The 12,400-nt window shown below is 45.1% G+C and overlaps 1 protein-coding gene across 1 annotated transcript in view; it reads left to right on the top strand.

Annotated features, from left to right (window-relative positions):
• XNDC1N (XRCC1 N-terminal domain containing 1, N-terminal like) overlaps window positions 1-12,400 on the top strand; it is a 35,409-nt gene that overhangs the window by 4,903 nt on the left and 18,106 nt on the right. Inside the window, 7 exon segments of the mRNA XM_021704670.1 lie at window positions 545-723; window positions 4,278-4,360; window positions 4,597-4,755; window positions 7,064-7,150; window positions 8,907-9,034; window positions 9,707-9,815; window positions 10,728-10,753. Coding sequence (XP_021560345.1) covers window positions 545-723; window positions 4,278-4,360; window positions 4,597-4,755; window positions 7,064-7,150; window positions 8,907-9,034; window positions 9,707-9,815; window positions 10,728-10,753 — 771 coding nt within the window.

Genomic DNA, 12,400 nt, shown 5'->3' with positions numbered 1-12,400 from the left:
GAGTGATATGGGAGGGTCACAGGAGGTGCAGGAGATGAGGTACTACCAGATAGTGCTGGGAATTAAAGGTGAGAAGGGTTTGCAGTATGGGTATGTCATACTGGGAGTGACTTTGAAGGCCATGGAGTGCTGTGGGGAGGCTGGGCTCTCATGGTCCGGGAGGGGTAGATGCAGCTCAGCTAACTCACCAGGTAAGGGGTCAGCTCAGACCCCAACACTGCAGGTACCTCCTATCAAAATGAGACATTGAGAAGGTCCCTGGAGAGGTGTAGAATGAGGATGTGCTCGTGCTGGGCACAGTGTGGAACCCTGACAGAGGAGCAAATGTGGGAAGGCGAAGCACTGGGTCTGCTTGGGACTGCCAGATGCGGAGCACCAAGGCCTAAGGGGCCAGTTACTGATGACCTCCATTCTTCCTTTTGTTGGAGTTTACCCTATACAGTCCTGTCTTTTCTTTCCTCTCCTCAGTATTGACCTTCTCTTCCTTTCTCCCCTTCATTTATGCATTTCCTTTCCCTTTCATTTTCTTTCTTTTTCCCTTGAGATGATTTCCTGGTGCCAGCCTCAGGCGAGTCATGGGATCGACTTCGCCTGACCTGCTCCCAACCCTTCACACGTCAGCAGTCTTTTGGCCTGGCCTTCCTCCGGGTGTGTTCCTCCCTGGACTCCTTAGATGACCCTGTGGGGGGTCCCTTGGCCCCCGAGAGCTCTAGGCTGAGCCAGGTATGTACAATGGTGGAACAAGGACTTCATATTTTCCCACCTTTTTTTCAGTTTCTGGTTAGAAAGCTGGTGCTTGATTGAGGGATAGACACACACACACACTCAAATAAAAACATAAATGGGCCTGCTACACTTCCTTACAAGTAAGAGGGAACGCCTCTCCTCCCCTCTCACCCGTGGGAGAGTCAAGGGAGCGAGCCTTCAGTACAGTGTACCCAAAGCTATTGGATCACTTGTTCTTTAGCATGAATGAAGTCTCTTTTGGATTCAAACTTAATTTCATACTTTAGGTGTACGTTCCTGTGGGTTATAGCTTTCATCAGACTTTTCCTTCTGGCACCTGCCAGACTCAGGGCTCACTTACTGTCTCTCTGTCATTGCTGTCGTCTGACCCACCTGCCAGGAGAGCCAGTTAGAATCTTAGATACGTGCTCTGCGATTTCATCTGTTCTCCTGCTTTCTTTCCCTGGACAGCACACTCATACTGCTAAGAGAAGGTAGATAGGTATCTGGTCAGTTTACCTCCCCTCTTCTCAGCCAGTTTTCTAGTTATTTTTTCCTCCTAAGCCTATTCAGACTCCTGCTTCCTCGTCCCTGGTGTCTTCATTTAACTTTCCAGTACCCTCCATCATAATTCCCTCCAAACAAGTACTAAGACAGAATCACACAAAGCTAGAGTCATAGAATTCTAGAGGTGAAAAAATACTTGGAGTTCATCAAGCCCCATTCTGCACCTCTTCTACATCTCAGCTAGGGAAACTTCCATAGTCAAATTCACACAGTGAATCAGAGCAGAGGAGGGACTAGAAATCCGAGTCTCCTATCATCGTACCACAGCACTTCCTATGCACACGATGCGTCTTTAGAAGCTCCAAACATCTGACCTAACCAAAAGTTCAGCCCCAGGAGTGAATGTCACAGGTGTCATTCCTGTCACGGTTACTGAGAAAAACAAGAGACTGGGCATTGGGAAGAGAAAAGGGAGGAGGAGGAGGAGATGCTTCTGTCATACAGCCTCAGGAGAGACCCAGAGAACTGAGACAAAGTAAAGCCTGGTCTGAGATTTCCTCCTTTACAGGAAAAGTTCAAAACCAGTGGAAGCAGTTTGGGTACTCTGCCGAATTCCGGCTCTGCAGCGGCCTGGGGCTCAGTGAGTGGCGCTACAGCCCTGTGGCCCCAGGCCTGGCTCCAGTAAAATGCAAGCTCTGCGAGATTAGGGACCTGTTTGTCTTGTTCCACACTGATTCCTGGCAGCTAGCACAGAGCGTAGAACAAAGTAGGCTTTTAGATAACTCACTGCTCAGGGGCAAGTTGTAGATAGGAACACCATAAAATTTACCATCCAAACTTACAGACACTTGGAGCGCAAAAAAAAAAAAAAAAGGGCTGTGAATTTTATCAAGACAACAGTATTGTCCCAGGCAAACCAGGAGATGTGGTCTCCCCAATTATGGGCTAAATAAGGGCTTCTTAGAGCCTTTTCCGTGTCGGTCATCTCAGTTACTCTGCACCTTTAAGACCCTGGTGGGATGGAGGAGGGAGTCAGCAGCTCCAGAGCCATAATGTCAGAAGGGCGTTGAACATCAGCAGCAGAGTGAAACATACTGCACACACCTCAGTGAAACCACAGGGAAAGAGATCCTGAAACGTTTCTACAAGAGAGGGTTGGTACATGGAAACAGATTGCTAGCATTCAGTTTTGTAATTTAAGATGTCTAAAATTCCATAGGCTTTTTTCCTCCTGTGTTGTAATAATGGTATATTGTGGTGATAGCAGAACATAAGGGCTTTTAGGCCTGTGAAATAGGGTATTTCGTGGCACTGGTTTTCCAGTTAGGAAACAGAAGCACAGAGAAGTTTAGTGAGATGCCCCAGGTCACGTGGCTAAGGAGGTCTTGGAGTGGATTTGAACTCAGGCCGCCTGACTCCACTTAACCTGTGCTCGGGAGCCCAGTTCCTAATCTCACTTAGAGTTAAAGTTAAATAAACCATCTCTCCACACCCATCAGTTGTCCTTTCTAGTAGCATTCGATCTAAAATTTATGAGACAAGGTAAAGAAAAAATAAACACCCTGGAAAATTAAAATATTTCAAAATTACTGCTAGGTCCAAGATGAGACTGTGATGGCACTTATAAAATATTAAACAGTGAATGTGATTACTTAAATAAATAAAAACAAGCTGTGAATATGAATAAAAATACTACTTCTCATACTTGCAGAATGAGGTCAAGGTCATGCTTTACAAGAAAGATGTTTACTTTTAAAAGAATCTGTGATAGGGGTGCCTGGGTGGCTCAGTTAGTTAAGCGTTGGACTCCTGATTTCAGCTTAGGTCTTGATCTCAAGGTCATGAGCTCAAGCCCCACACTGGGCTCCACGCTAGGCATGGAGCCTACTTAAAAAATTAAAAAAGAATCTGATAGAAGAATCAGAGCTACAGATTAAAGACAAAATTTTTTAGTTCTTTTAAATTCAAGGGAAAAAAGTAAATTTGGAAAAATAAAAAAGGAAATAGGTACAGATGAATTGACACAGATAAATTGAATTTTGACAAGATAGAAACTGTGGCACATACCACATAAAGAAAAGCTATTTAGAAATGATCTATTGTGTGATTATCACATGTAGACATTTCTGAAGTTAGAAGTAGAGAGGTTTATAAAATTCCTGTAATAGTTATATATAGTGGCTAGGCTAATACTTGTGGTATCTATGTACGCATATGTACATACACATCTCTTTCTATCAGTGGCTAAAATTGGTAGGTTTGTAGTTGCAGGTGAACAAAATAGTTCACAGAAGAAATCATACTGGAAATTAGACAATATTATTAAATAATATTTCGAGGGTGCCTGGGTGGCTCAGTTGGTTAAGCAACTGCCTTCGGCTCAGATCATGATCCTGGAGTCCCGCATCGGGCTCCCTGCTCAGCGGGGAGTCTGCTTCTCCCTCTGACCCTCCCCCCTCTCATGCTCTCTCTCTCAAATAAATAAAATCTTTAAAAAATAATAATAATAATAATAATATTTCGAAGAGAAAAATGATGAGAATGTCCCCAAATAGTTCAAAATAGAACTATTTTTAAATATAGAGAAACATATGGGTATACTTAGTTTCTCTCACATAGGTATATAAAGAGAGATAAGTGATTTGAGTTTTGTACCTACATGAATCAATTTTATATACGCACAGATTGAAACCACACACACACACACACACACACACACATATATGCTTTCCAAAAGTTTGCTCGTGATTATCAGTCTCATGGCCCCATTTTTCCCAACAGCATATATTCTTTGATCTTTCAGGATCATGACAAAACCCTTAGCATTGGGAAACTAAGTATACAAAATTACTGAATCTCTGAATCTCGTATCTTACAGCTGGGAGAGAGTGTGCCCACAAGCAAAGGTACCACATAAAGTTATAGCAAATATCCGTACTCTCATTGAGGCGAAGCCCTCAGGTTTGGGACTATCCCTGGTACGAGGTGGCAGTGCCCCCTGGTGGTGGATATCTGTAGTTCATATTTCTCCATTTTCTTCTCAGGGCTCTGACGCTCAGGAGTCTGGTCCCAGACCCTGGCTGGCTAATCCTTCCATTCGGAGGACATTCTTCCCAGATCCCCAAATGTACGTAGCTACCAGAATGGAAGTGTCTTGTCCACTTTTCAGTTCTTTCTCCTGAAAAAAGAAAGGCTACCAAGTCACTCACAGGCACTCACTGCCTGGTTTCCCCCCACTTAACCACATCTCTCGACCTAACCCTATCTGTAGATCAGACTTTCTTGGTTAGATGCCACTGAGCAGGGTGAGCAGAATGGAGTCTCTGTTCTGAATGAAACTGAGTGCTGTCTGTCTCCCTGCAGGAGCACCAAGGAAGTTTCAGAGCTTAAGAATATCCTAAAACAGCTCCAGCCAGGGGCTTTGGGCCGTTCAGCCCACATGGTACTTTCGGCTGCCCGGAGGGTGCCCCCCACGAGCATGGCAAGCACGAAAACCAGCCATGAGGAACCAGGTCCTAGTCAGCCAGCTGGCGCAGGTGAGTCCCCATCACCTATCTTTGGCTCCTCACTCTCCCTAGCACCATGCTTTCTCCCTGAATCCACCGTTGCTATACAAGGAAGCCTCGCTAATGGGACTTCGTGTGGGAGAAAAGGCAATTGTCAGTGTCTTGTTACCAGAAGAGAAATCCAATATTGTATAGTAGTAATTGAAAGAACACTGGCCTAGAAATCAGGAATCCTTATCTCTTTGGGCCTCAATTCCCTTATCTTCAAAGTGAAGGAATTAAACCACATAGCATATAGGCCTCTCGCAGTATTAATGTTTTGTGATCACTTCAGTAGGACAGTTAAGTCAGGGTGGTGGTGTATGGAGCTTATTGGAGAAATAAAGTAATGGAATAGCATGGTTTTATCACAGAGGAAGAAAGGATTAAACATGTTGGAGCTCCTTCTTTGCACCAGACATGGCTAAGGCACTTTTACTAACTTAACTGTTTAATGCTCATAACAAACTTATGAAGTAGATCCTGTTACTGTTACGCTCATTTCACAAAAGGATCTGAGGTTCAGAAAAGTTAAATATTCTGAGTCACACAGCTAATAAATGTGTGTGCCACTAATAAGTGCCACTAATATGGCAAATCCAGGATTTGAACCCCAGGGTTCTTGGTTTTAACTGGTCTAGACAGCAAGAGAGAGAACACGTAGAGTTCTCATTGAAAACCTTTGGTTTCACTCATTGCTTCATTGGGAAAATTTTTAAAAAGAAACAGTTTATCTGTCATTTTAAAGAACTGAACAAATTACCGAAATAATAAGTATGTTATCTCATTGCAGAAATAGGGTACATTGGTCATCTATGTTTGCATAAACAAATTTCTCCAAAACTTGGTAACTTACAACAATATTTATGATTTCACAGTTTCTCATAGTTGGGAATCTGGGCCTGGCTTAACAGCATTCTTAAGGCGCCAGATCTGACACAAAGCTACAGTCATTGCAAGGCTCCACTGGAAATGATCTGCTCCCCAGCTCACTCCCATGGTTGTTGGTACGAATCAGTTCCTCATGGGCTGTTGGATTGAGGCTTCCCTCACTTTCTTCGCCCTGAGAGCCTCTCCCTGGAGCATGTCATAATGTGGAAGCTTGCTTCATCAGAGTGAGCAAGCAAGAGAGCAAGAGAGAGAGTGCTAGCAAGAAAGAAGTCCATCTGGGGCGCCTGGCTGGCTCAGTCAGAAGAGCATGAAGCTCTTAATCTCGGGGTTTTGAGTTCAAGCCCCATGCTGGGCATAGAGATTACTAAAAAATAAATATATAAGCTTAAAAAGAAAAGTAAAAAGAAAGAAGTCAGTCTCTTATAACCCAATCACAGGAGTGGCACCCCATCACTTTTGCTGTATTTTATCCATTCAACTAATCTAATGCAAGTCATTAGATTCTGCCTAAATTCAGTGGGAGTCATGAATACCAGGAGGCAGGAATCAATAGGATTCATTTCAGGGCACCTGGGTGGCTCAGTTGGTTAAGCGACTGCCTTCGGCTCAGGTCATGATCCTGGAGTCCCGGGATCGAGTCCCGCATCGGGCTCCCTGCTCGGCAGGGAGTCTGCTTCTCCCTCTCCCGCTCCCCGCTCTTGTGCTCTTTTTCTCTCTCACTCTCTCTCTCAAATAAATAAATAAAATCTTTAAAAAAAAGAAAAATAGGATTCATTTCAGAAGCTGTCTACCACATGAGGAAGGATGTAGTTTATAATTTTAAGAGACAGAAAATGGGAAAGAACTAACCTTTTGGGGACACCCAATCAGCTGGGCACTGGAGCTGTGAAAGCACCTTCAGAAATATTAAATACTATATAAAGTGTTTTGGAAGTTCTGAATAGCTAGACAAATGGTTTTTGCTGGGTTTTGTTGCCACTCATTTGATAGATATTTATTGAACATCTCTATGTGCAAGGCTCCGTGCTAGGTGTCAAGGATACCACAGTAAATAAAAGAGCAGTGCTCCTACCCTAACAGAGAGACTTCTCCATGTCATACAAGTAAGTCTAAAACTTCAGACTGTGATAAGTACTTCAGAAGCAAAGCATAGGGGTGCCCGGTGGCTCAGTCAGTTAAGCGTCTGCCTTCGGCTCAGGTCATGATCCCAGGGTCCTGGGATCGAGCCCCTCATCAGGCTCCCTGCTCAGTGAGGAGCCTGCTTCTCCCTCTCCCTCTGCCCCTTTCCCCCTGCTTGTGCTCTCTCCCCTCTCAAATAAATAAAGTCTTAAAAGAAAAAAAAGAAAGAACATCATATGTGAAGGCCTTTTTGTTAATGCGCTAGATGTAATGAGTGTTTCTAACACAGAGCTCAGACCAGAGGAGCAGAACTCAGAGAATGATGTGAGCAGGAGAAAGAGACGGAAAGTGCAAGCCCGGCGGTGAGTAGGTCAGCCTGAAAGATCCATATCACCTCCCCAAACCTTATTGCCCTTCTGTGCACCTGTCCTTCCCCAACCTGTGTCTTAGTCGAGTCAGAGAGTACCCTCGTGTCTGCATCTTGATCTCAGGGTCTGGACCTAGAGGGTAAGTAGAGAAAAGATGTCCTCGTCCACATGTTGCCGGTTAGGCAAAGAGGGAGCTCTGTAGTGAATTAGAACCTGGAGATGAGTACACTGTATCTCATGGACTTCATTAAAACTGAAATCTTTTTCTGTTTCAGGGAACACTGTCAAGACAATAAAAAGAACACACAGATTATGTGAGAAAATATTTGCATATCATATTCAATAAGGGACTTGTTTCTAGAATACATAGAGAATGCTTACAACTCAACAATAAAAAGATAACCTAATTCTTAATGGACAAAAGACTGAATAGACTTTTCTCCAGAGAAGATATACAAATGGCCAATAAGCACATGAAAGGAATGCTTAATATCATCCGCCATCGGAGAAGAGCACATCAAAACCACAGTGATCACACCCAGTAGGATAGCTGTAATCAAAAAGACAGTAGCAGGGGCACCTGGCTGGCTCAGTCGGGAGAGCAGGCAACTCTTGATCTCAGGGTCGTGAGTTCAAGCCCCCGTGGAGTATAGAGCTTACTTTAAAAATAAATTAAAAAAAAAAAGACAATAACATGTTGGCAAAGATGTGGAGAAATTGGAACTCTCATACACCGCTGGTGAAAATGTAAAATGGTGCAGTCACCCTGATAAACAGTCTGAGAGTTCTTCAAAAAGCTACACATAGAGTTACCATATGACCTGACAATTCCACTTCTAAAAATAAACCCCAAAGAACTGATAACAGGGGTGCCTGGGTGGCTCAGTCAGTTCAGTGTCTGCCTTCGGCTCAGGTCATGATCTCAGGATCTGAGATCAAGCCCCACATGGGGCTCCCTGCTCAGCAGGGAGCCTGCTTCTCCCTCTCCCTCTGCCTCTCCCCTACGCACTTGTGCTTCTCTCTCTCTGTCTCAGATAAATAAATAATTAAATAAAATCTTTAAAAAAAAAAGAACTGATAACTGATAGCCAAAAAGTGGAAACAGCCCAAATGTCCATCAACTGATGATCAGATAAACAAGATGTGGTATATTCATACCATAGAATATTGTTCAACCATGAAAAAAGAATGAAGCACTGATGTAAGCTACAATATGGATGAACCTTGAAACATGCTAAGTGACAGAAGTTAGTCAGAAAAGACCACACAGTATATGATTGCATGTATATGAAATGTCCAGAATAGACCAGTCCACAGAGACAGAAAGTAGATTAGTGGTTGTCAGGGTCTGAGGCGGAGAGGAGGTAGGGGTAGTGACTACTAATGGGTTTAGGGTTTCCTTTCGGGGTGATAAAAATGTTCTGGAATTAGATAGTCATACACAACCTTGTGAATATCCTAAAACTGTTGAATAGTATACTTTAATAGGATGAATTTTATCAGATGTGCATTTTATCTCAATAAAAGAATAATTTAAAAAACCTGAAAGCAATAACAGAACTTCTGTTCTCAGATGTTCAAGGCTAAATGACTTCCCTCAGGTTGGATACATCAAGGGGGAAAACCAGGACTCCAACCACGGCTTCTGGCTCCACATCAATGAGTCCACACTCTTTTATCCTAACTCGAGGCTCCTTCAGCCCTTGTAGCCTCTTACTAATAGCTGGTCTTTAACTACTCTTTCTCACAGGCCTTTATCCAGCTCGAACTTGCGGCCCAACCAGAGGGGGATGGCAAAGGCAGGGCAGAGAGAACACCACCGACCCCAGGCCCAAAGCAGTGGGGTCCAGGACAGTGCACTGTGCCCCATTTGTGCAGGTGAGCTGCTGGGGCCCAAGGCTTATTGTGGGACTACCAGGCATCGCTTGCAGGAGGACTAGGAGACCTGGGAACGCTGCCAGGGAATATTCGAGCTTGGACTCCCAGTCTTCTCCACAGTTACATACAAGTCTGTTGGAGCACATGCTTACATTGTGTTGGCCAAGCTGAGGAAGGGACACGGGCCCTGTCCCCAGGGGAAATATGAAACAAAGCAATAGGAAATACTATCAGAGAGGGCCTAGCATTTCCTTCCCAACTGTTTCCTCCATGTCCCAATTCTCTAAGTCCCTATTCAAATGATACTTATTTGCCAGGTCTTCTCTGATCTCAGCTCATCTTTCCGAGGCGAGCCCCTGCACTGTTCTCAGATTCCCTTGCACTTGGCACTTCTCACTTCTGCTTTGTATCACAGTTGCCTGTGGCCATAGCTCATCTTTACCCCTGAACTCTACAGTCCAGAAGGACGGGCCTCAGTTTCCGCCCCTCGGCTCCGGACACAGTGTAAGGCCTACAGTAAACCCTTGATAAATGTTTGGCGCATTCACGACCGGGCAGTGTCAGGTGTAGAATATCCAGCCAGAGTAAATTTCCCGCAAAAACAGCCACACTGGGGTGGCATCGTGCCTGGGAGCGGACCCAACTTTGCTAACCTCCTTCTCTCCCCCTTAGGCTCCTTCAGCACTGAGGTTCTTCCCCGGCACGCTGCCACCTGCGGAGAGATCTCCCCACCTCAGCAAACCTCTCCCTCCTCATCACCATCTTCGTCACAGTCCGTACTGTGGGTGTCCTCCCCGGAAAGCTCACCACCCACATCCTGGGTCCAGTGCCCTCTCTGCCAGTTGTACTTCTCAGCAGGAGAAGTAGAAGAACATGCCAGCATGTGTGGGGAGGTCCCGCAGACATGAGCCGTGAGGTGCCATGGTTTTGGCCCCGTGCCCTCTGTGACTAAAACTGGGGAGTGGGTCTTGTGACAGCTAAGAGCTGCTAAGGCCCAGCTGCCTTCCTCCTTTCTTTCCACTCGTTCCCTTAGGACTCTGCCTGAGGGCACCTCTGGGCCCAGCCTGCTCTCCACTCCCGGTTGTCAAGGCTTCTGTCACCATGGCCCCCACTTCTCCCAAGACAGCTCCATTCTTTTCCCCTTTAGAACTTCTTGGGTAGAACTGGTGATTTCTCTAGGGCTTTGGGACATAATCCAGAATGTCTTCCTCTCAGTGAGTGATGCGCATCGTCATGCCCATTTTCCTAAAAGGAAAACTGAGACCAAATGAAACAAAAGCACTGCCTGGCAGATAAGATCTTGTGATATACTGGGAAGTTGAGAGTGATTTTTGAGCACAAGACTAACTTCCAACATCCCATGACCTTAACTCCCAGTATCCTTGTGGGTTCCCTCCCTAGGTACGATCAGGTAACGGTGTTACTGTGTGACTTGAAGCAAGTTCTTCATCCTGGACCCAGAATTAACCCAGAAAACCGCTGTCCTCCTGCTTGCAGAGCTATTCTAGGGATCAGATGGGTTGATGACTAAGGAATGGGTCTAGGCTCGGCTGTGGAACCTTGGGCAAATCCCAGTCCCCATCTGTACAATGTGACTGTTGGACCAGAGGGTCTCTAAGGTCCCCTCCACCTGTGATATTCTCAATTCTATTCCCACCTTTCTTGAGCAACTATGTCCTCTCCCCTTTCCCAGAAGTTTCCACTGTGTGGTACTTACCAGTTCCTCTGGTAAGTACCACACAGGGCAGAGGGGGAGCAGCTGGTCCTGGCAAAGGGAGGGCCCAGGGCGGGGTTTTGAACTCAAGGGTAGGAAAGAGGAAGCTGGGCACAGTCAGGGGAGCAGACAGAGCAGGAATTAAGTCCTTCGATCCCTACCAGCATAGGCGGGTGCAGCCATGGATCTCCTCACGGTAAGAGGCCTGCTCTCCTACTTTCCCTCATCCTGCTCCCATTTCTGGCCATAATTAAAACAATAGATTGAGCCACAGGGGCAGAGAGGACATCCCAGCCACCGTGCAGGTGATGGATATTGCCATGTTGGTGGAGGAGAGCCCCTGGAGCCCCAAGCCTGGGCTCAGAGAGAAGAGCAGTGAGGGGGGCTAGGCCCGGTACAAGAGAGTGACGAGGCAGCACTGAGAGAGAAATGCTACCCAAAGTAGGAGAGGACAAAGCCAGGAAAGGTTGGTGGGGAGAGCATTAGGGTCTGCTAGGAGCCCTGGACAGAGCTGAGGGGCTGTGAGAAAGCCCAGGTCAAAGACCCTCTGCGTGGACCTGTCCTTCGGAGGCTCTGGGACTCTCAGAGGGATGAGCAGCTGGGAGAGGAAATCAACAAAATGGGAGCTGGGTCCTGGGTAGATCCTGTGTTAGACTCCCCGTGCAGCCCATCCACCTGCTTTAACCTACCCCTTCTCAGAGTACCTATGTTGGCCCACTGTGTGTGGGTTCCTGTTGAGGGTGGCAGCTGTGCTGAGGAAGGGGGACCCTGGTGGGACCCAGTCCTGGCCCTTCCTCACCTAAGAATCTACACAATAAAATGGTGACAAAGGAAATGTTTGTAATCTTCAGTGCTGCTAGCTTTTAAGATGAAGGAGGTGGCCATAAACTAAGGAATGCAAGGAACATAGCTCTAGAAGCTGGATTGGATTCTCCCTTAGAGCCACCCTGTCCTGCCAACACCTTGACTTTTTAGCCCAATGATACAGATTTCTGAATTCTAACCTCTAGAACTGTAAAAATAAATTTGTATAGTTTTTGTACAGCCAACTTTTTTTAAAAGAAAAGGATGCTTTTTTTCAACCAAGACCAATTCTCTAAATATCAGTATTTCAGTAAAAGGGGTATTTGTTAACAACAAATCTATACAAGAAACTATTATTATGGTATGAAAGGGTGTTTCCAAAATGATTGATTCCTAGAAAATATGGAAATGAAATTTATCCCCTATACAGACATAATCTTTTGGGGAACATTCATATTTTCATTATGTAAGACGATTACATTAGATAAACCATAATATACTAGAGTATAGGATGTATATTTGATGTAGAAATTAATTTCAGAGTAATACATAGATAAAGGTGGTAGCATTCTTATTTTCCTTAAAAGAAAAAAAATGGAATCATTTATTTGTTTACATTATTATATCCCACATTTTGGGTGTTTTGAATGAGTAAAGATTCCAGAAATCCAAAACTAGTAAAAATAATTCCTATTTGAGTTGAGAAGTAGCATAAAGGGGAGTTAAGAACACCAGCTCCTCAGCCAGACTGCCTGGGTCCCCATCTCATCTGAGTGGCTTAGCATATCTGTACCTCAGTTTCCTCTCCTGCTGAAGGGGGCGTGATCGCTCCTACCTCACAGGGTTAT

This window comes from Neomonachus schauinslandi, chromosome 11 (genome assembly GCF_002201575.2).
Source record: "Neomonachus schauinslandi chromosome 11, ASM220157v2, whole genome shotgun sequence".
Lineage (NCBI taxonomy): Eukaryota > Metazoa > Chordata > Mammalia > Carnivora > Phocidae > Neomonachus > Neomonachus schauinslandi.
The sequence above is the reverse complement of the archived record's forward strand: the minus strand, read 5'-3'. Positions and strand labels throughout refer to the sequence as shown.